The 24,261-nt window shown below is 43.1% G+C and overlaps 1 protein-coding gene across 2 annotated transcripts in view; it reads left to right on the forward strand.

Annotated features, from left to right (window-relative positions):
* Positions 1-6,126: 6,126 nt before the first annotated feature.
* The window catches only part of RIMS4 (regulating synaptic membrane exocytosis 4), a 108,879-nt gene continuing 90,744 nt past the window's right edge, over positions 6,127-24,261 (forward strand). For both annotated transcript variants that reach the window (XM_063145900.1, XM_063145909.1), the window contains exon 1: positions 6,127-6,240. In XM_063145900.1, coding sequence (XP_063001970.1) covers positions 6,144-6,240 — 97 coding nt within the window. In that variant the 5' untranslated portion in view covers positions 6,127-6,143. The remainder of the gene's footprint in view (positions 6,241-24,261) is intronic.

Consider the following 24,261-nt stretch of genomic DNA (forward strand, 5'->3'; position numbering starts at 1 on the left):
CTTTTGATCTGCAGCCAGCCTTTCTGGAGAAGCTTTGAGAAAAGACAAAGAGCAGGAAAGTGGCCTCTGGGGTATGTTTGAGAGTGTACCCTGCATGTGTATATATGACACAGCAAACTTTGGCCTCTGGGTGCTCGCTAACATGCCAAGAACTCAGCAAAACTGGAATGAGCTAAGGCTTACATGGGAATGAAGAGGCTGTTATTCTTGCAAAAGGATTTCACCATTTATTGACTAAAGAAAGTGCTATATTTTTGTAGGAAGGCTGCCATGTGTCCACTGCTTCATTACCACATTAAACAAAGGCACTATTATAACAAAATGTGAGGACAGAGATTAATCAAGTCTGCTTCCAACTTCTTCTTCCCAGCTACTGTTTGAATGTATGGTTCTGGTGATGCAAAATATGCACATATGTGTTGTGCAATTTATTGGTCACCTCCCAAACGATATATTTAAATGCTTGAAAACACTGAAAACATAAAGAACAAGAAATAGGGGAGAATATTTTGAGAATATCATGTGTTTATTCTTTTAAAGGTTGAGCAGATGTAGTGGATTAAAGTGATTTAATAACAAATAAATGTAAAGGCTCTTTTCATTGAAAAATGTTATACAAATCATCATCATCATCATCATCATCATCATCATCATCATCATCATCTATTTCTTACCCACCTCTCCACTTGGATCGAGGCAGGGAACAACAGTGAATATAAAACACATTATGGATGCTGAAAACTCAATGAACTCAATTCAAAACTGAATATGGCCATATCTGAAAATCATATAAGGATGCAGGCTAAGGATAAGAATGGAAATGTAAGAGTCACCTGGGTTATACCTTGCATAACATCAGAATCACATTTTTTTCTTTGCCAAGCAGTATATAAAGCTGCCCTAGTGTCAAATACAGCTACTCTATTATGGTGGAGTTACCGTAAGTTGGTATTTTCCTATTGCCTGTCTTCTAATTCACTGCTGGGTTCAATTCAAGGTGCTGTTTTTTCTTTCTTTTAAAGCCCTAAATGGCCAGGATCCTGATTATCTCAGGGGATGCCTCCTGTCATAGGAACCTCCTTGGTATTAATCAATGAGACCCCTTGCTTTGGGCTCCATTGCACATGGAGTTGAGACTGTCCTTCACAAGAAGCAGGGGCTTTTCTGTTGCAGCCCCAGAGCTTTAAAATGCCCTCTCATTCAGCTCCCTTCCTATTATCTTTCCAAAGGCACCTTACTGTCAAGTATAGGTATAATGTAGGTAGCTTTATTAGGAGTAGTTATAGAATGTCAGTGTGTCTTTAAGAAGTTCCCATAGCACTAGCTTGCTTACTCCCTGTTGTGGCCTTGAAGCTGCTGGTTCTCTGGGAACTTGGGAGTGATTTGGAAAGGTGGGGGTTATGGACACGTATGGGTTGTCCAGTCCTGCCCTGTTGGCACATGGACATGGCTTACGGGTCAGAGGACCTGTTTGTCAAGTGGCTTTGAATAGGCTTTAAATGCTGGTGCAAAGCAGCAGATTGTAAGCCTATGCGGCAGGGTCTTGCTATTTACTGTGTAATCTGTACAGCACCATGTACATTGATGGTGCTATATAAATAATAATAATAATAATAATAATAATAATAATAATAATGCTGAAAAGGCTTTGCTAGGTTTCGTCTCTCGATGCAAGGACTGAAATTCCTCCTGCTTTGGATTCTATCTCTGCTTGGGATTTTGAAAGCACTCTGCACATGGATGCTTTACTATTTGGACTTTGGATTTCTAAGGACTGTGCCATGAAAAGTACTGTGAGGCTTTTCATAGACTTGGACTTGCATTTGCTGTGGATTGTGTGTGTGTGTCCTGGCTCAGATGCCAGGAGAGCTTCCCTGGAGCTAAAGTTACATGCAGGGGAGTTCCTGTGCCTGAGATATTCCCTTCCCTGTGATCTTGCTTACCAGGGTCAACTCAGCATTCAGCAGCTGGGATTGACTGGTGCATGATCTTTCTCTCTGCCTGACTCAGGTGGCAGGGAGTTGCCAGTGCCAGTGCTAAGCAGAAAGCATGGGACTCCTGTGCCTGGGTGCTTTAATCTACCCATGATCTTATTTTGGCTTTAGTCATGTCCCCATGAGTTACCAGCATTTGCAGCATCTGGAGAAGCTCCCTTGGGATGGTTTGCTCAGCCATTCAAGAATTCTCCCCCCACCCTTTGTGATTGCCTGAAGCATGGAGCCTAAAGTGTTCTGACTATCATTCAGCTTTATTTATTATTTATTTATTTACAATATTTATATACTGCTCCCCACTGAAAATTTTGGAGCGGTGTACAAGATAAAATGAAAATAAAAACAGAATAAAACACTTAAAACAGATTTTAAAAGAAGCAAATACAGTGACTCATGGCTGGACATTAAGGAAAGGCTTCCTGGAATAATGATGTTTTCAGGAGGTGCCGAAAGGAGTACAAAGTTGGCACCTGCCTGACTTCCAGTGGCAGGGGATTCCACAGGAGGGGAGTCACCATGCTAAAGGCTCTTCTCCTGGTCGACTCCATTCAGAGGATGGATCTATGTGGGACCACCAGGAGCAGACCCTCAGATGACCACAGTGACTGGGCAGGTTGGCAGGGGAGAAGGTGCTCTCTCAGGTATTATTATTTATTTATTTATTTATTTATATAGCACCATCAATGTACATGGTGCTGTACAGAGTAAAACAGTAAATAGCAAGACCCTGCCGCATAGGCTTACAATCTAATAAAATCATAGCAAAACAATAAGGAGGGGAAGAGAATGCAAACAGGCACAGGGTAGGGTAAGCAGGCACAGGGTAGGGTAAAACTAACAGTATAAAGTCTGCACAACATCAAGTTGTCCCAAGTTGTTTAGGGCTTTGAACACAAGGACAAGAACCTGGCCTGGTAGCGAATAGGCAGCCAGTGCAATTCCCTCAGCAGAGGAGTTACTGTACATGCTTTAAGAGTGTTTTGGAGAGGGTGTAACCATTAAACCTGTTACCATGAGATTTCCTCAAATAAAAGAAGTCTCACTGATGTGAATGTCTCATTTCAGTTTGCCAGCCCATGTGAATGCCAGAGGGAACGGGCAAGCCCACGACACTTACCACCTACATAGGCATGTGCAAGGGGTGTGCTGGGTGTGCTCAGGCACATCCTCATGTCTCAAGAAATAAGCTCCGAATTGAGGCCATTGAGGGGGGATCCAGATGCAGAGGGAATGGTTCTCCGGCTGCTGTGCTACCATGCTGAAGAGCTGCTTCCTCCGAGAGTGTACCTTTGCTCCTGGCAGAAGGAGCGAAATGGAATCGCTCCGCTGGGAGTCTCTTTGCCATGAGCTGTACTTCAAAGAGGCCAGGTGGAGGACCCCTGAAGGTTAATATCACCTTGTAAGCCCCTCCTCCAGCCAGTGTCACCACGAAGTCCCACCAGTGCTGGGGCTTGAGGAGCGTCTCCTCATCCCCCCCCCCCCGCACCTGTAATGGCCTTCCTGCAGTCAGGCAAGCTTAACAGGAGTAGGGCATCAATGTCTACAGTGTTTCATAAACAAATGAATAAAAATAATGTCCTTTATAACTGAGTATTCAACAAACATTCACTTTTTAAAAAAATCCCTGGGTGCACACCCTAAGGAAATGTGCTGTGCATGCCTATGACCACCTTGACTGATTAAGGCTGCAGTCCTCTACTTCAGCCTTCCCAAGCCTAGTGTCCTCTAGATTTTTTTTTTAAAAAATTCTGCTCCCATCAATCTCAATCAACATGGCCAATGGCCAGGAATTCTGAGAGTTGTAGTCCAAAACATCTGGAGTATGTCCCAGATGAGAGTACGCCTGTGAGAGTATGTCCCATTGTGCTCTGTGTGATTTACTTTGGTGAACAGCATGGCATCGTAATGGTATGTCTTTAAAAATATTATTCTCCTGCTTTTTCTACAGGTGGTTATATATTGTTGTTTTGTTCCAATGGATTTTAATAGGCTGAGTTGGTGTTGCAATCACTTAATTTTTGTGCTCTGCTTTGAAAAATTGTTATAAAAAACTTTTAAAAATGCATAGCTCTCTGCACATACTCAAATGCTGAAATCCTATCTTGTAGCAGACTTCATTGAACTCAGTGGGACTTGCTTCTGAATAAGGACATAAGAAGAGCCATGCTGAATCAGACCAAGGGTGTATGCATAGCCATACTGGTTCTAATAGTAGGCATTAATAGAGTTATTAATCTGTTCAATCTCCTTTTAAAGCCATCCAAATTGGTGGCCATCACTACATCAGTGGCTAATTCCATAGTTTAACTATGCACTGTGTGAAGTAGTATTTCCTTTTATCAGTCCTGAATCAATGTCAGTGTGATGACCCTGAGTTCTAAGATTATGAGAGATGGAGAAAAATGTCTCCCTATCCACTTTCTCCACACCTTTGTATACCTCTATCATGTCTCCCCTTACCCACCTTTTTTCTAAGCTAAGCAGTCCTAAAAATTGTAAGCTTTCCTTAGTGGAGAATTGATTGTTTTATTTGCTCTTTTCTGCACCTTTTCCAACTCTATCCTTATTTTGGTATGGTGATCAGAACTGTATACAGTATTCCAGGTATGGTCACACCATAGATTTGTATAAGGGAAGTATGATATTGGCAGTTTTACTTTCGAACCCTTTCCTAATTATACTTAACATGGAATTTGCCGATTTCACAGCAGCCGCACACTGGGTCGACATTTCCATCAAGCTGTCCGCCATCACCCCAAGTTCTCTTTCTGGGTCAGTCACAGCTGGCTCAGATCCCATCAGCGTACATCTGAAGTTGGACATAGGCATAGAACATAGGAAGCTGCATTATACCGTCAGATAATTGGTCTATCTAGCCCAGCCTGGGGCATTCTGGGAGTTAGTCCAACACATCTGGAGCGCCCCAGGTTGAGGAAGGCTGACTAGCCCAACCTTGTGGACACTGACAGTTAGCAATGGCTCTCCAGAGGTTTCAGGCAGGAGTTTTTCCAACCCTACCTGGAGATGTCAGAGAGTGAATCTTGACGCTTCTCCATTCAAAGAGCTACTACAGCCCCTCCCTTAAACATATCTAGGATTATATTTTTCTTCATCCGTCTGGTACACAAGGCAACAGCATTCCCGCTGATGCATGGCATTTGATTTAACATCTGACTTGATATGATTTGGAGCCGAACCCTAGGAGTTTGAAATGATGGACTGCCAACTCCCGAAGGGAAAGAGGGCGCATGCTCCATCGCTTTTTCGCTCGGCAACGGCTCGCCAACCCTCCCGAGTAGTTCTGCCCCTTTAAGAGCAACGTCTCCCTCCCTCTTTCCTTTCGCCAGAAGGCTCTTGATTGGTTGCGCTGCCTTCCAAGAATGACTTCACGGCAGCCCCCGCCCTCGACGCTGGGCTGAATGAAGGGCCATTGAGAGAGGAGCAGCCGCAAGGAGCGCAGCCTGGCGGCGGGGGAACAGAGCGAGCCGAGCCAGACGCGCCTCTGTGGGTAGAGCCAAGGGCGCCCGGGGAGAGCGGGCGCAGCAGCAGCAGCAGGTGGTTCTCTCGCTAGCATCCTTGGAGCAGCAGGAGCGCCCAGATTTCCCGGAGCTGCAAAGGCGTCGGCAGCAGCATCCATCCTAACATCTGCATCAGGGGCAACCCCGGCGTGTATCCCTCCCGCAGGGTGATAGCAGCTGCAGTACCTTTCAGCCTCTTCCTAGAACAGTAGCAGCAGCAGCAGCAGCAGCAGCTGGAAGAAACAGGTCTCCTGACAGCATCCCTGATCACAGCATCCTTTCTCCCTTGGGTACCGCCAGCATCTTTCTCCCTTGGGTACCGTCAGCAGCTTCCTCCTCTGGGTACCGCCAGCATCTTCTGCGCTCTTTCCATTCTCAGCGTCACGTTCTCTCCCGCTCTCTCCCCTCCGCAGGGTGTGGGTCCAAGCCCCTTCTTCTTATCCACCCAAACCCCATTCCTCGCCTCACGTTTCTACCTCCTCCATCCTTTTTCTCACCTCCCCGAGGGCTCCCTACAGCAGCCAAGACGCCGCGGGCTGTGCTCCGAGTGAAGAATGGGGCGTCGAAGCTGGCCAAGCCGCAGGCTGCGGCCGAAGCCCCCGGCAGCGGCGCCCCGGGCTCTGGGCTTTTCATGGAGCGTTCGCAGAGTCGCCTCAGCCTGTCCGCCTCCTTCGAGGCCCTGGCCATTTACTTCCCCTGCATGAACAGCTTCGACGAGGAAGATGCGGGTAAGGCTTGAGCGGGCCAGGAGGGGGGAGGGGAGGAAGGGGACGCGTGCGGATCCAAACACCGTTTGCGGGGAGAGGGGAGAATGGAGAAATGAAGGGCAGATGCAACAGAGGAAGCAGCCAAGGGGTGGATAGCAGGGTTTATATTGCAGAGAGTGCCTTCCTCCAACACAGCCACCTCCAGATGTGTTGGACTACAACTCCTATCATCCTCAGAGTTGGTGGGGGTTGTAGGCCAACACATCGGGAGGTTGCCAGGTTATGGGGAAGGCTAGGACACAGCAGAGGTGTCGTAAGATTATCTTTGACTTCCATCCCCTCGGTCACATCTGTCACCTCACCTCCCAGGTGATAATAAGAACAGAATGAATGGCAATATAGAGATGGTTTGAGGAAAGGTGTATAAAGGAGAATGTGGGGTGTGGGAGGGCCGCCCAAGCCAGTGCAATGTAGTATATATTGTGGTTGTTTCTGTGCCGTCTCCTGTACACACTTCAGCCTCCCACCCATTTCCAGCTGTGAAAAAGATCATGAATGGAACTGAAGAGGGGGATGTTCTACATTATTCTGTGCTGCTAGTGATGAAGAAGCTCCCCCCCCCTCCCCACACACATACACATGCTTTGGGAACCTTTCTGCACCCCCCTGATGTGTGAAGGACATGAATAAAATTATTGGAGTTGGTTGTTGGGGCAGGGAGCGCAGTAGATGCAATGTTGAATGGGCCAAGGGCATTTTGGGGGCAGGCAACAGGAAGAGGGGAGAGTGAGAGTTCAGCGATGTCAAAAGGAGCGCATATGCATTAACTGGGTTCAGCATACATAGAGATGAATGGGTGGAGTGAGGTGGTAGATGAATGGGGCTGGGCTGTTGGATGGAAAATGATAGGTAAGGGAGGCAGCAGAAGTTGGCTTCCTTCTTCAAGGTGGATGGATAGGATGCTTGGTGTGTATGTGTGTGTGTGTGTGTGTGTGTGTGCTTTTCACCTTTTGTTCTTGAGCCGTGTCTGGTGATAGAGGGTTCCCAGTACAGGTTGTGGCTGCTGTTTGCCTCTAGGACATCGGATTGAGGAGGGCAAGACGGTTCAGGGGATCTATGCATGGCTTTCAGCAGGACCCTGAGATCATGGATTCAGTGACTCAATCCTTGCTTGACTCACTATGGGTGGTTGATGACACCCCATTTAAACTGCCCGAGTCTCTTTAGGAATCTGTCAGCTGCTGCCCACCAGACATGTTGGGTATCTGTTGCGAGGCATACTGGGTTAGAATCCTGAATTATTGTGCATGGGATTAAAGCGGCATACTTACGCAAAATCAAATGAACTCCCTGCCTTTTGATGTATACTGAAGTCAACGTATTTATAAAAAAGCACAGTGCAAATCTTAATCCTTCGATTAAGCTCCTCAGCTTTCTGGATAAAGTGATGAAAGGGAAAAGTTTAAATATGACCAAAAAAAGCCCTCTGTGATTGTAAAACATTCCAAGGATTGCAAACATCAGCACTGATCTTAGGAAGAAACACAAAATACCATCTTGGCTATTTGCACGGCAAGCCCCTTTACCCCAAGAATAAAAATTCTGACCAAAATTAATTGATAAAACGAACAAACATTTTTCTGTTGTGGAGGAAGATCAGTTTAATACATTTCAAGGACATTTATGTGTGCAAGTTAAACGTCATCTTTACTGAAATCTATGAGGCTTAAATCCAGATAAATGTATTAGGGTGCAATCCTATGCATGTTTAGACAGAAAAAAGTCCTACAAATCCCAGCATTTCCCAACTTTTTTCCTGTCTAAACATGCATAGGATTGAAACATTAATTTGTTAAATTAATATTTATTGGGACTAGATGTCCCTGACCATTGAATTCTGTGACTTGATGACTTTGAAAAGGAGGGTCTCTTTACTACGTGGAGCAAAATGGAGGAGGGTTTTCTTTTCTTTTTTGCTGGGATAGAAGAACGAACATGTTATTAATCAATTAAAATTAACTTTAAAATTGCAAGCCCTGATAGCCTATTGTACACTCTTCATGAGCCTACATTTGGCTGCAACTCTCTGTTCAGTGCCCACTTGATGGCAAGGCTAGGTTGTTTTGTATAGTTTGTGAAATTCACCAAATCATGCCCCTCCCTCTATGAACCGCCGGTGAGGCCATTCTCCATCCTGCTATTCTTGAATCTGAGCTGCAAGAGGGAGAAAGAGGGAGATAACATCAGAAAAGAGCCAGACTCATCTCTTACCTCTTTGTCTGGAGGGACTGTGCATTATCATCAGTTTATTATACTACTAGCAGTGTCTATAAGTGCAGCTGCACTCAAACTTATCGATGTTGCCAGTAAATAAAGATGTGTGTGCACACCAGTGTCCCTCTGTTGCCATTTGTAACTACAGTTTGTCAATGGCCATCCTTTCATGTCCTTACTGCTACTTTCAAATTTGCTTTCCACATTTATTTTCTACCCTTGGATCTGTGGGCTTTGCAAGGAAGTATATTTAAAAGCATGGTTAATCTGCTCTATGTTAAGAACATAAGAAGAGCCATGTAAGATCAGACCAAAGGCCCATCTAGTCCAGTATTCTGTTCACAACATGGCCGACCAGCTTCCTGTGGGGAAACCCACAACTAGGACATGAGTCCAAAAAACCCTTTCTGGGTCATGTTCTCCAGAAACTGGTATACACAAGCATATTGCCTCTGATACTGGAGGTAGCATTTAGCCTTCAGGGCTATAGATAGTCTTATCCTCCAGGAATTTGTCCAATCAACTTTTAAAGCCATCCAAATTGGTGCTTATCACTACATCTTGTGGTAGTGAATACCATAGTTTATGCACTGTGCACTGTAAGAAAAAGTACATCCTTTTATCTGTCCTGAATCTCCCACCAATCAGTTTCATGGGATGATCCCAGGGTTCTAGTATGATGAGTGAGGGAGAAAAATATTCTCCCTGTCCACTTTCTCCACAGCATGCACCATGCTGTTTGCATCCCTTGTTGTTTGTACCCATATGCTAATAACGGTTCACAGTGTGGGCCTATGTGAGTGTTACTGATTTAAAATCAATGGAACATCAGAAAAAGTTAACGGAAACAGAACAGAATGAGGTGCATATTAGTAAGGAAGAACTGATGCTTGTTTGATGGGTGGCATGGTAGAAATGCACACACTTAGCTTTATTTTAAGAAAAGGAAAGTTGTAGGAGAAAACCCTGAAGTAGTGGAAGAAGGGCAGCTGAGTAATGCCCTAGATTAGGGATATTATAGAACATCCACACACACAAACAGGCGTAAGGGACGCTATGCTAAGTTAAGCATCTGTTAAAACCTGGATATTGAGCATTAATCAAGACAGGATATGGGATGATGCATGGACAGCATAAGTGTTTGTGGCTCATACAGGTGCAAACCATTTGCAAAAGAATTGGCGTAGAAGTTCCCTGATTCTCTTCACTAAGTTTCTAAAGCAGTTGAATGCAGGCATTTGCAAATGCCAACAGGAATAATTTCTAGCCCAAAAGATGAAAGCATTCAGTTTGGGACAGAAGACACCCCCTTTCAGTTAATCCTGAATGATTATATAGACTTGAACAGAATAGTTTAGAGGAGTGGTCTTCAATTGGTCCAGGACTGAGATCCAGCTCAGACTCCCCAACCTGCAACATGGGTCCCACTTTTATAATTTCACAATTGCCCAACATGGTAGCAACAGGTTTGCCGAGACCCATCTGGATTGATCTCGTGACCTACTTTTGGGTCTCGACTCACCAGTGAAGACCACTGGTTTAGAGTGTGCCTGCAGTTGGGAAGTTCAGTTCATCAAAATTGTTACAGCAAACAATACAGTTAAATCAGTGTGATACTGTGGAGAGAATCTTGAATTTAGATCTGGGTTCCAATCCCTGCTTTCCCATGAAGCTATGCTTAGCGTTTGGCTCAAAGTCACCTAATGTCAACCTAAGTTAACTCACAGGGAGGTCATGACAGTTTTGCTTTTCAAAGCAAAGTGGGTTGAAAGTAATTAGAAATTTCCCTCTCCCCCTCCCTCTCTCTCTTGCTTACTTTCCTTTTCTCTTGAAACTATAATGGACTGCACAGGGGAAGGTGTTAAGCATGTACAATTCATTTAAAATTATATGTATTGCCTCCTATACACTTCATTTGATGGGGAAGTGAAATTGATCATGGGGAAGTGAAATTGACAAGACTCTGCTTCATCAATTCTGTAGTCAGCCTGCAGTTTCTAGATAGACATGTTGCCTTCTCCTTCTATGGAACAGGAACTCTTAACGAGAAACTATGAAGCTTCCTTATAGCGAGTCAGAACTTTGGTCTATCTAGCTGAGGATGGTTTAGTTTGACTAGTACCCAATTTCCTGGTCTCAGTCAGAAGATTCTTGTGGCCAAGACGAAAGGAGTAGGCAGTCAAAGTTTACCAAGCAGAAGTGGCTGGTGGAAACGCTAAGATAAGGACCATAGCTCCGTGTGATAGAGTACATGCTTTGCAAGCAGAAGGTCCCAGGTTCGATCCTTGGCTTCTCCTGGTTGGGTGAGGAATGAATCCTGCCTGAAACCCTAGAGAGTCACTGCCAGTCAGTGTTGACAATACTGGGCACAATGGACCAATGGTCTGACTCAGTATAAGGCAGCTTCCTATGTTCCTAAGGGGAAAGTGACTTTTCACCTTCTAGAGCAGCAGCAAAGTGGCGGTGAGGGGTTTATTTTCCAGTTGAAGTTCCAACAGATGCAGTTTCCCACTATATCTATCCCTTCTGAAGAAGGTGATAGCATGATGTGAGTGCCGCGCAGTGGAGGCTGGTGGCTCTGATGTTGGTGGGGTGGAGAATCTGCTCTGGGTTTCAGTCAGAACTTTAAAGGAGATGATTCTGAGTTGTTCTGACTGAAACCCAGAGCAGATTCATTGCTCCACTGACATCAGACGTCTATTATTATTATTATTATTATTATTATTAATAATAATAATAATAATAATAATACCTCCCCATAATTTAACCTCTCTGTGTCAATTACAAAAGATTAAAACATTGAAAACGATATAAAAAATTTAAGACCATATAAACATACAACAAGCAATATACATAAAGACAACCTACATCTAAAAACAACTTTGAGCAATCAGTCAAACCTAAAAAACAGATCCGGGATCAATTAAAATCTCATCACATGCTGCTAAATATTGTGCAGTTAGGACTGAATCAAACCAGCACTTGCATTGCATGAACAAGATAATGTTGAAGATTACATCACTCCACCTCCAGTCATCTTATTTCCAGACCTCTCTAATCAGGACAACAAACAAGGTTGTTATGTCCAGATACAGTCAGGCTTTCTACTGCAGGATTTCAGTGTTTGTGTCAACCAAATGCTAATACTTTGAATGTAAGTTTGTGCAAGAACAAAATATTGTGCTAAACCTGATGGCCAAATGTTTGGTTTCCCTTCTTCACAGAGTTCTATATCGCATCCTGAGTATGATAAATACTTTTGGGTGGAAAAGACGAAAGTCATCCTGATGATTCACCCTAAGATTCATACATCCTTTTAAAACACTGGTGATTTTCAAGGTTTTCAGACTAGATCAGACTAGATTTTGGGGCTGGTGGGCATATTTGGAATATTTTGGAGTGTATACTCTCTCAAAATGGCTGCCATAGGGGATTGGCCATTTATAAAATGGCTGCCATGGTGGGCATGGGTGGGCATGACCACATCCCAGAAGGCAAACTGGTGAGACGAAAAGAAAAGTAAGTTGCCCAAGAATATAAGTAGAAGACAGAAGTGGGGTCTGAGTTCCAAACACAAAGCCACTCTTTTGAACCTAGATAAAGATGTGACTGGAAGGCAGCCCTTCACTTTGCAGCACGTCAGCCTACCAGTTTAAAAAACAAACAAATTTATAAACTTCTTTTAATTAAAAGAATATTAAGAATTAAAATTAAAATCAGGAGGGTACGGCGAGAACAAGAGTGGTTTCTCCATGGACTCCATTTTGGAGACTCCAGGACTAAATCAAACTGCAGTCTTTGGTTAAAACCTGGCATCCATCCTAAGAATATGAATGCCACATTTGACCTGCAGAAGCTTGCCCACTGCATGTACTTGGGGCAAAATCAAGTGCCCCGAGCTCGGAGAAGAAGAACAATGTATGAGAAATGCAGTTCCCCCACCATTTACTAGGCGAAGATATTTATCTCCTGGTTACTGAACAGTTCTTCTAATGGCAGGAAGTAGTCTCGTTATCTGTGGGGGTGTCTACAGGAGATGACATTAGCTACAGAACATGATGAGTTCAACGCACACAGACCCAATCAAATGGAGCCTAGCAACCACTGTAGGCACCATCATAACTAGCTCATATTGGTTGAGGGCTTTTATCCATATTTTTTTTCCCTGGTGGGGACCATTGTAAGCTAACATGAAAGAACAAAAGCCTTTAATATAAAATTAAAGTTAATTTATGAAATAATTGCATTTTTTTTGAAGTGCCATGGAAACCGGGAGGAAGTTTATTGGTTACTGAGCAACTGGGTTGAACACTGCTGATATGTTTTCGCCATCACCTTTATCAGTAAACGCCCCAGAGACTTCAAAAAAAAATAAAAGCAGAAAATTCTGGGTATGAAGATGTAATATCCGCAAGGGGGCAGCAGCTCTTCCCCCTCATGATTTAGTCCTAACCTTCAGAAAGGCTAATTGTGACCTCGGAAGGTAGTTAGATGTTTTGGGACAGGGCTTACAAAACGAGGTCTTGCAGAGTGGCTCCCTCCCTTCACCTGCCGTAACTCAATTCCTTAATTTTCCTCCACTGTCCATTTCCCCAGCATCATTTTTTTGACCTTGCATTGCCATTCTTTCATGAGCGATTGTGTTTGCAAATCTGTCATACAGATGTACTGGTATTGTTCCAGTATTGCAGTCTCTCCATTGCCTTCCCTGTGATGAAATAGAGGCAGTGTGTACCTAAACCTACGCCAGGCCATAGAGGGGCTTTTTAGGAAACCCAGACTTTCTGGTAAAGAAAGTGATTTCACAGCTGAGTAATCCTCACAAATCCATCTCATAACTTCTATCTCTGTCAAGTCAGGAGCATAAATCTTGGTGAGTCCTTCTTGCATCTCCTTGAAGATGCCCAGAAATCGTCGGCAGGCAGGATTAAAAATGACACGAGGTAAGCTAAGAGTAGGTTCAGAGCTAAATTGGACCCCTTCTTTGAAGGCTGAGCAGTCAATCTCATTTAGGCTGGACTATGTATCATCCAGACTATAAACAAAACTGGGTATTCATTCTTTATGCAGCAAAGCTACCCACCTTGTGTATTGTATCCCTTCTATTGCTTCTAGAAGGGTATTGGCACGGGAAAGACTTGCAGGAAACACCTGGGTTAAAATGCAGTTGGAGATATACTTTTATCATGTGGGAAAGCCCTAAGACTCTTCTCAAGGGCTAATGGAACAAAGTATTGTAGCAGTATTGCTAATAAAGAATATTTATACAGACACTTTAAAATACACCCAGCACTCCTGGAATTGGTAGATGAATAAAAAGAGGAATGAAGAGAAGACTAAATGGAAACACAGGCCTGATCTACACCAAGCAGGATATTGCACTATGAAAGTGGTATATAAAAGGCAGGAGCCACACTACTGCTTTATACCGGTATTGAAGTACACTGACTACTGTTGGGGTCCATTGACACATACCATATACTGCTTTCATACCACTTTCATACCGCTATATCCTGCTTGGTGTGGCTCCTGCCTCTTATATACTGCTTTCATAGTGCAATATCCTGCTTGGTGTAGATTAGGCCCAAGGGTGCAATCCAATGCATTTAACTGCCCAGAGAGCTTTGTTTATTGGGTGGTATAGAAATAAAATAAATAATAAATGTTTAGCCAGAAAAAAGTCCTACAACTACCAGCACATGCCCCAGCCACTCATGTCCTGCTTGTGTGTTTGCATCAGCAGCTGGCTAGCCACTGGGTGAACAGAATGCTGGACTAGATGGACCCTTGCTCTGATCAAGCATGACTCTTCTTCTGTTTTTATGCATAGGATTGCGCCCTAATTGCGGTTTCTTAGAATTACCTAAAGAACATGCACTACAGACAGCTGTTGTTTTTGATGAGGAGCATTATAGTACTTTGAAAGCATTCAAAGTACTTCATGTATATTACCATAATTAGCTTATGCTTGCCATATAAGAGAGATTACTATCATCATCATCATCATCATCATCATCATCATCATCATCTCCATATTGTAGACTGAAACTCAGCTTCAATTATGGTGGCTTACCTAAGGCCATCGAGTGAGTTCATGGTTCAGGTATGTGTTGAACTTGGGGCCTCCTAGCTCCTATGAGGGTGTATTTTAGGTACTGTACATTACTCTCTTAAAAAGAAAAGAAAAGCAGTGAATAAAAATGAGGCAACAGATCTGAGGGGGCTGGATCCTCATAGGATTGCAAAATAACTATAACAATTGGACTGTATGCAAAAACAAATGACTGACTCTCTCTAGAAAATAAAATAAGAAATCCAAAGAGACTCCAAATTTGCATAAAATTTCTATGTGCTACCTTATATGCATGGATGACAATTTAGAAATAATTTTCATAATTTAAATACGAATATCATACAACTCTCCATAGTAGGGAAGACTGTGACCAGAGGAGCTGTGTGCCTGCTCAGTCTACGGTCCAGGGGGGCTGTCTTCATGGCACTGTGTTGGTGCTGTGTTCCCCTAAACCCGATGGTTTCACTCCTGCAGGGTGGTAGTGGGTAATTCCCATGCTAAGGCGGGAATGCATGTTTCCAGCGGTCATCCGAGTATTGGAGACACCCCTCACCCTCTTCCTGGATTCCGGTGACTCTACCCTTCTGGAATGCCCCCTGAATAAACCACAGAGCAAGGTCAGATGGTGTTAGAGCCGGGCTAACCTCGCTCCCCCTGAAAAAGTTGGGGAAAGTCCCTGACGTTTTTTACTGCGCAGCTTTGCAGAAAAGCCCTACAGTAGCTGCGAATCTGCTGCTGCATCATATAACTGATGCAGTACCGATTCACAGGCACTGCAGGGGTTTGAGCACATATAGACAGCTCCCAGATGCTAACAGACAATGGGCAACTTCAAGGCAATGGGCAACTACTCTCGCATCTTATCTGTGAACCAGGCTTCTAGAGGACTGCTAGGGCTTTGAAATTGGATGGCTTTAAAAGGAGGTTAGACAAATTCCTGGAGGGAAAGACTGTCAATGGCTACTAGTCCTGATAGTTATGAACTACTTCCATTATCAGAGGTAGTAGGCCTAGGTACAGTAGTTGCTGTGGAACATGGGCTGGAGGGTGCTGTTGCTCTCATGTCCTGCTTGTGGTTTTCCCATGGGCAGCTGGTTGGCCACTGTGTGAACAGAATGCTGGACTAGATGGACCCTTGGTCTGATCCAGCAGGGCTCTTCTTCTGTTCTTATTTTCTTAAATACCATCTTCTTACAGCCCCATAAATAGGGGACTGTCCTATGTAAAGTAGGGCTCATGGCTTCCCTAAAGGGCCCCCCTCTCTCTCATCGGCCTGAATCTGGAGTTTACTGTGAGGATTATTCCAGTGAGTGACAGTAGGGCCAAAGAGCACACAGCTGTTTTACAGGTAGACAGGGATTGCATCCTGAGTCTTCTTCATCCGAGTCCATCATTCTAACCACTACACAGACTGGTTTTCCAGTGAGCTATGGCTTCTACTTCTTAAGAATTGGGATTTCATACCAAGGTGGCTATGTGGACATATCCTTCTTTTAGTATCAAGGACTTCCACATCCTTTCTTTGAAGGAATGCCTGCAACTGAGTGGGGTCCTACAGATCCCTGACAATAATGGATTCTTAATAAACATGAGAGAAAAATAGGATGCTTCACACAATTTTTGTACAGCCATGGTTTGTATATCACAAGGTTTGAATAGCATCAATGGGGCATTGTTGAAAAGCCATTTTAAAGAAGGCATTTCTAGGCTTATAATTACAATACAAAGTGTATTTCCTCCCTCAATGCCTTGCATCCTCACCCCAAAATGTGCTCTAGATAAGACCAACAATGGGACCTTTTTCTTTTTAACCTAACTCTATGTGGTTTTAATTAAATGTATATTTATGGTTTTACTGTAATCTGCCTGTTCATATGTCTGATGGTCTGCTGACCGTAACAATAAAGATTTGATTTGATATCAGGCAGGATTCTTTCCTTGCCCTTCCTGGAGAAGCCGAGTATTGAACCTGGGACCTTCTGCATGCCAAGCATGTGCTCTGTCACATTGAGCTGTGGCCCCTCCCCAATAAGCATCTTCCCCTCCAAATAAGCATTGATCAAGTCAATCAAACTTAGTTAATGCATTTTACTGGCTTGAGTAGAACCTTGGGTTTTAGAACATACACAGAGTTCTTTCAGGCGGGGTTGTCTGAGAGAGAGAGACCCCATCCCCATTATCTGTTTTCCAGTAAATCTAACAAGGTATAGAAGAAGATTTGTCAATTCACATATGCCTCATTGCTCTGTGCTACTGCAAGAAGGGGGAAAAAAACCCTAAAGACTGAAATTGTAAAGGGCTTCCCCTGAGATCAGAAAGTAGGGGATGGTGAAGGAATGCTGTGCCAGTTTCTCAAGGTCATGGAAAAGGAGGAAGAATTGGGTAAGGGAGCTGCTGAACCTGTGACTCTAGAGATGCTTTCTTACCAGAGTCATTCCCAAATGTGTACAATTCTATGGGGCGAGGAGATGTGCTTGAAATAGGATGCATCTATTCACAAGTGACAAAAACACAGGAAGGGTGATGTGTAATTGTCGATTTACCTTTCTATGTAGGCAATAGTCTATCTAAAACCTGCTGTAATCTTAAATGTGCTCGTATCTTGTCATTCACAGCAATAACTGGAGAGAGGTTGACAAGCATTGTAAGTGTCATTCCTTTGCTAATAGAGAGAAGGTGGGACTTCTTCCCAAAGTTAATTTTTCTGTGGATCTTTTTACTGTCAATTTATTCTAAATGAACGTGTCCGTGGATATGTTTCTGTCTAGTAGGAGCAAATATTCTCCTGCCACTTCCAATTCATGTAAAATTAATTCGTATGCAACATTTATTAGCTCAAAACCATAGCTCTCCCAGCTTACAAACCCAGAAAAGAAATCCTTTGGTCTGTCAGGTTCCTACATTGAGAGAAGTCCTGAAATGCTTGTAGCTTTCTGACGTCTCCCCTGTGTTGTTTGATGAATGCATGCATCTGGTTTTTAAAAAAGAAATGTAGATCCATTGTACCATTGTTTGAATAACAACTTCTTTGCAGAGATTCTAGTCTCAGCAATGAATTACCCACCTCGGTTTGTGATATTGAGTTAGACGAGAAACATTACACATTCTTGTCTTCAGTTTATTGTTCAACCAATTTTTTTGACCACTTACAATAGCAAACATCCTAAAACAATGTAACATGAAATACCATGTAATGTATAGCATCTGTATAGCGCTTTCCAGCATTCAAAGCATTTCATGTGCATTATCTAGTTGTAATCCTTACAACAACCCTTCAGAGTAAGTTGGTATTGTCCCTCATATTGCAGATGGGGAGGGTGAGGCAGAGAAAGTAGCTCAGTTAAGGGTACCTAGAGATGTGAGATTTGAACCAGGGACCTCCTCGTTTGTAGCTCATTCTCTTAGCCATTATGCTTCGCCATCTTTCATGTAAAAATAAAATAACAAACCCTAATACAATCAATTGGCTTTTCAACCATTTGCATCACCATGAAATCTTTCCTAAGTTTCTGTGCCCATGAAGTGAATCTTTACAGTTTTTACAGAATCTTAAATCTGTTCAGTATTATCAACTTCCCTGAACTGGGTTAATAGCTCTCCCAGCAGTTTCTTCCATGGAAAATTAGAAATGGTGTGATGTAGTAGATAGTGGCAAACATCTTCCAGTTACTGTGCACATTTTGAAATTAGAAGCATCTGGAAATTAGCAGGACGTTTAAACAAAATGTGCCATCTGATTGCTTTTAATTACCAAAATTCTGATTCCGAACATTGCAATCTTGACTTTTATTTGGTATGTCTGTTTCTGAAGTGTTGCCCTGGGCAGTTTTAAAAACAAACACAACGAATTATCCAAGTTCAATAGAAGCATTATATTTTCTGAACAGCTGTTCGGCATTTCAGAGGCTGCAACTCATCAAGCTTTGTTGCAGTCTCACCAGTATTTGTTTCAGTAGCTTTGCAGGGGAATAAGAACATAAGAAGAGCCATGCTGGATTGGACCAAGGGTCCATCTAGTCCAGCACTCTGTTCACATAGTGGCCAACCAGCTGTCGACCAGGAACCCACAGGCAGGATACTGTGCAACAGCACCCTCCCACCCATATTCCCCAGCAACAGATTATATAGACTTACTGCCTCTGATACTGGAGGTAGCACATAGCCTTCAGGACTAGTAGCCTTTGATAGCCTTCTCCTCCAGGTGCTCCATGAAAGGAAATCTTTCACTGTATTAGATGCTGTGTTTATTTTTTGGATGTTGTACTTTATCTCTTGAATGGGAGAGGGAACAGTGCATGTTATAGGTAAGTAGGCAAAGAGAGATCAGGCTCAGAGCTGACGACATAGTGCTTAAATAGATACATTGTTCGGCATTTCCCAATTTTTTTATTGTTTCACAAACATACATAACAAAAAAGCATTACATAACAACGTTACATCCAAGGAGAAAGAGAAAAGAAAAAGAAAAAATGGGAGAGGAAAGAAACACACACACAGAGGTTAAGTTATATTTTTGGCTCTCTACATATCACAAATGTGAATTATTTTTTCTCCTTGTTTGATACATTTAAGACAGTAATCAAATCCTTTTCTTTCTTCTAAGTTAAGTATATCTCATACACTGAATCCACAGACAAAAACATCATTTTTCTCTGTTTCCTGCAAAAATGCTATTAGAGGTTTCCATTCAGATATGAATGTAGCTGTTGATTTATCTCTCATTATCACTGTAAGTTTTGCCATCTCTGCCAACTCCAATATCTTCAATAGGCATTCTTCCATTGTTGGCGTTGCTTCATTTTTCCACTTCTGTGCGAACAGTGGTCTTGCTGCTGTTGTCATATATAAAAACAAAAGTCCCCCCTTCTCTTTCAGTTGGTTGTCCATTAGTCCCAATAGAAAGGCTTCTGGTTTCATTTGTATATTAGTCTTTAATATTTTTTGAATTAAAGAATGTATTTGTGTCCAGAAAGCTTTAGCTTTTTTTACAAGTCCACCAGAGATGATAGAAAGTTCCTTCTTCCTCACATTTCCAACATTTGCCAGATATTGTTGATATACATGAACTGGACACTTGACAGCCATTCAGGGTTATATCAGCAGATTCCTTGAGCTGCTGTGAGTTCTGAGTTAGGGAAAAGCTTTGTGGAAAGTGTTCTAAGCTAGGGAGAGAAAGTTATATTTTTCCTGTGAAGAAATGGGGGAAAGACCATACAGTAGTTCAATAACTGAGCATGTGCATTTAATACGGAAATGTCTGAGGTTCATACCCTGATATCTCCAGTTAAAAGAGACGGATCAGGTAGTTGGTGATGGAAGACGTATGACACCCTGGAGAGCCACTGTCTCTCAGACTGGAGCAGCCTTCCCCAACTGGTGCCTCCCTTCACAGATGTTTTGAACTCAAACCCCCTACCATTCGTTACTGTTGGCCATGCTGGCCAATCCCACAAATAGGTTCAGCACCTTGGATATTGCCTTTAGAGTTCTGATTAGTTCTGACTGAGCCGATGCACCGCTCCACTGACATCAGAGCCCCCAGCCCCCACTGGACTAGAGTGCCTTCCCTATGTGAACGGCAGCATTTGAACTGTATCAGCAGTTTGCATTGCAATTTTGGAATTTCTCCTAAAGAAAATTCATGCCAAGGGGCTCTTCGCACAAACAAAATAAAACACACTCATCACTGGCCACTAACGGAAACTTGTGGGTCCTTTTGACGATGGCCTCAACCTCCTGCAGGTCTCCCGCACCTTCCCCTGGAAATCCCATTCTAAAAGCAAACCCTGGATATCCCGATAGTTCTGAAATATTGCGGGATTTCCCACTGTGAGCAGCTGAAGTTGCGCTACAAAGCATCCACTAGAGGGTGCTGTCCCATTCAAGGCTATGAGAACTGAGAGGAGAAGTTTTCAATTATAGACTATATAGTGGCTTCTCTCTGCCTGTGTAATGCAGCCCATTACAATTGTGCAAGAAAGCAGGAAGTAAAGCCCTGTAAGGCAACAGAATTACCCCTTAATCTAAAGAAACCCCAAATGTAGAGATTATGCAGAAAGAAACCATCAGAAGAGTCTTCGGTTGTTGGTGCTGTATATTTATTTTATTTTTTGCTCTAAAGCAAAATTTGGGGCAGAATTGGCTGCACATGTGAGGAATTTTAAGGCAAAATGTTAATTTCCAAAAAGGCTAACTAAATTCCTTGGGAAAAGAAGGAGGAGGGGCTCATGCATCTCAAATCTGCCTCCCCCCACCCATGTTCAGCTTTCTGCCTGGTTCTGCTCTGCCCTTCTGCCATGGTTTCTTTTTTCAGAATATGAAGAGTCCCTGCTATAGTAAACCAACAGTCCAGCATCCTTTTCCCCATTGTGTCCAACCACATCAATCTGGGAAGTCCACAAATATGACATGAATGCATTGGCCTTCCCCCAGTGTTCCCCCACCCCACCCCACCCCAGCATCTGGTATTAAGGGCCAAACTAGATATGATGTCTCTGTAGTTTGCCCTTATAAGATGGGTTTTCCCAATAGGATGTTTTCTCCCATTAGAAATAGTAAGTAAGCATCTGTGAGTGGCCAGTAACAAGCATGCTATAAAACGCTCATCTGATGATGCTCTATGTGCATGTACAAGAAGTAATGCTTACTCCTGTAAGCTCTTAAAGTGTTGAGCCTATGACAGGACAGGGACAGAATGCCGTGAAAGGGGCTGAAGAAAAGTCAGTTGGTAATAGAGTAGTAGGAGGAGAAGCTGAGGAGAAAGAGCTGAAAAGACATCAGAGGGAGAAGAGAGAGAGAAATCTTACATCACATGTTTTTGACCTCAAGCTTCAAGAAAGTTTTTTTTTGTTTTGTTTTCACCTTTGCCAGTTTATTTGTAGTACATTTATTTTAAAAGTGTGAAGTTGTTCAAGTCGCAATGTGCAACACCGGATTTGCACTATTAATGTTTAGATTCCTTTTGAATCAGAAATCAATGGAGGCCTCTGACATTTTTTGTGATATCTCTTTAATCACTGATTGAGACTGAACTTGCACCCAGGGGCCGTCTACACTTGTCTAGATGAAACGTAACAAGTTGGCAGAGATGACGTCAGCAGTCACGTGATGCTGTTGTTGTTACGTTTCTTCTGACTTTTAAAACCGTTCCACTTTCTGTTAAAATCGTTTTAAAACTAACAATGTGCCCCAACCTTTCGTTGTTTTCAATGCCGTCTTTCAAAGTCATGTCTCGTGACCATGGTCTTTGCTTCCTGATTAGGACGACTTCCGGTAGGCGCCAAAAGCAGCTGTTTTCTCCTCAGCGTGAGTGTGTGTGTGTGTGAGAGAGAACATAAACTACCCCAATCATAGAATCATAGAATAGCAGAGTTGAGATTCCGTTCTCCAGCCATTACATCTCTCAGTGCAACCACCAAAGCAAGAAGTCCTCCAAAAATCCCACCTGAAATCATTTCAAATGGGGAGGATGCGAATTGCAAATGGCCAAAGGCAGAGGCGCACAAGTGAGGGCTTTTCTAGACGAGGGGAGGGAGAGCTGGCACAACGCGATGAGGGGGAGGGAGGGCGGTGAAAGAGGGGACAGAGGCTTAATTTTTTAAAAAAACCGCTTATCTTTCGGGGCGCATGTGGCCCCTTTAAGATGCTGCAGGGCTTCCCTCGTCCCAACGCGTCGCCCCGCCTCCCTGCCGGCTTATCCCGGCTTATCCCGGCAGGTCTAGCTCAGAGTCACCGGAAGAAGGAGGTTTACTTCAGAGCCGGTATGAGCATAATGAAGAACGTTCTAAAGAAGAGTGTGCCGGGGTAAAACGATAGAAGAAAAGGTATTTCGGTTGACTGGGCTCAAGTTGCATTTTGTAACGTAGCAAGGGAGGACGCAACAATGCACTTAAACAACGGTGTAATGAATAGTGTAGATCCTGCCACTGACTATAATCAATTCCTCCCAAAGCAAGCAATATCCACTTGAAACTCCCTGAGGTTCTGCTTACTGCTGGATGCAAAGCTCAGACCTGTGTTTACTTCACATGGCTTTCATCCTGGCAGGCCGGGGTGTCGTAGCACATTCGTAAAACATCTTTTAATTATCAAAGACAACTGAAAAAGGATTACAGTTAACTCAAACCATCAGGGTATACAAATGACAGTTGTCCTGGTAGCTGTGCTACACCATTCTAATTTGACTGGTAAGAGAGCTGGTTCCTGCCAATTGAAAGCAGTGAGTATTTTTCGCCATGTTTTAACCAGCAAAACATAGCAGTCAAATCACCTGCTAGATAATACACATAAAGTTTTGGAATTGTAAATCCTCCTCCTGCTCTAGACGTGCTCTAGGAATGAGAAGAGGAGGAAGAGAGAGACGTGGTGGGTGACAGCAGCGGCAATTTTACTGGGTGCCATTGTGCTAGAGCAAATGGGAAAGAAGGAAGACATTGGAGGTGAATGGGGGTCGCTCACCAATTGGCATGCCAAGGGCATGAGCAGAGCAGGAGAAGGAGACTGAAGTACCCTGAAGGGAGCTTCCCCCAAATCATTTTCCTCTTCCTTCTCTGTGAATTTTTTTTTGGGGGGGGGCGGGGTTGCGGCTACTTTTGACTGTGCACGTACAGTGGAACAGAGCTCTGAATTACCATGAAGTTATTTTTAAATCTCTGCGGCTGCACAACTAAAGGTACGTGTACTGTCAGCTGAGTAAAGAAAAAAAGGAAACCCCTCCGACTTTTCCCACGATTGAATTTGTGTGTGACATTCGAGCATGCTAAAAATGGGGTGGATACTGTGCTGAATTCCTTCGCATGTGCCACCACAGCAATGATTCCAGTTTGCAGAAATACCAGCATATAGTGTTCATGAAAGAAGCTCTAGTGTAGATCTTGCCCAGACTAGCTATCTAACCTGAAATTGCCATCTTTTATGTGTTTGCTTTTTATGAAGAATCCAGGTGATATTATTACCAGTCTAATACATTCCAGTGTTTTCTGTGTTATCCTCTTTTTTGTTTTTTAAACTGATTTGTGGGGGGCAAGCTGGGAAGGAAAATATTTATGTATTTAATTACTTTTTATACCACCTGATAGATGAATCTCTCTGGGCAGTTCACACCAATTAAAATCATAAAATACAAAACAATAAAATGCACAGGACGAAATACAATATAAAAGTATAAAGTTTAAAGCTACAATATAAAAATACAAAGTATCCAAAGAGAAGCTAGCAGCAGTGCAAAAATTTAAAACAGAATACCAGATAAAAAACAAACTGAAAATTTAAAATGCCTTGGCAAATAAAGAGGTCTTCGCAAGGTGACAAAAAGAGAACAATGTAGGCACCAAGCTAACCTCTCTGGAAAACTTATTCCAAAACCGGGGTGCCACAGCAGAAAAGGCCCTCTTCTTAGTACCCACCCACCTCACTTTGTTTGGCAGGAACTCACAGAGAAGGACTCCATGACAAGCAATACATTTGTCTATATTATTCCCCCCTCCCCTACAGTGTTAAATGCCTTAAGTTGTTTGAGGGTCATGGCCATAAGCATGTTTGAATGATTAGAAAATGAGAGCAAGTTACCCTCGGGGCAGGTGTGCAAGCTGATGTTCATTCTTGCAGATAATAGATGCTGGATCACAGGGTGATTTATGAGATCGTTCTTTTTTTAAAAAAAGTCTCCTTGCGTGCTTTCGAGCTCATTGCTGCCA

The sequence above is a fragment of the Elgaria multicarinata genome, chromosome 1, assembly GCF_023053635.1.
Source record: "Elgaria multicarinata webbii isolate HBS135686 ecotype San Diego chromosome 1, rElgMul1.1.pri, whole genome shotgun sequence".
In the NCBI taxonomy this organism is placed as follows: Eukaryota; Metazoa; Chordata; class Lepidosauria; order Squamata; family Anguidae; genus Elgaria; species Elgaria multicarinata.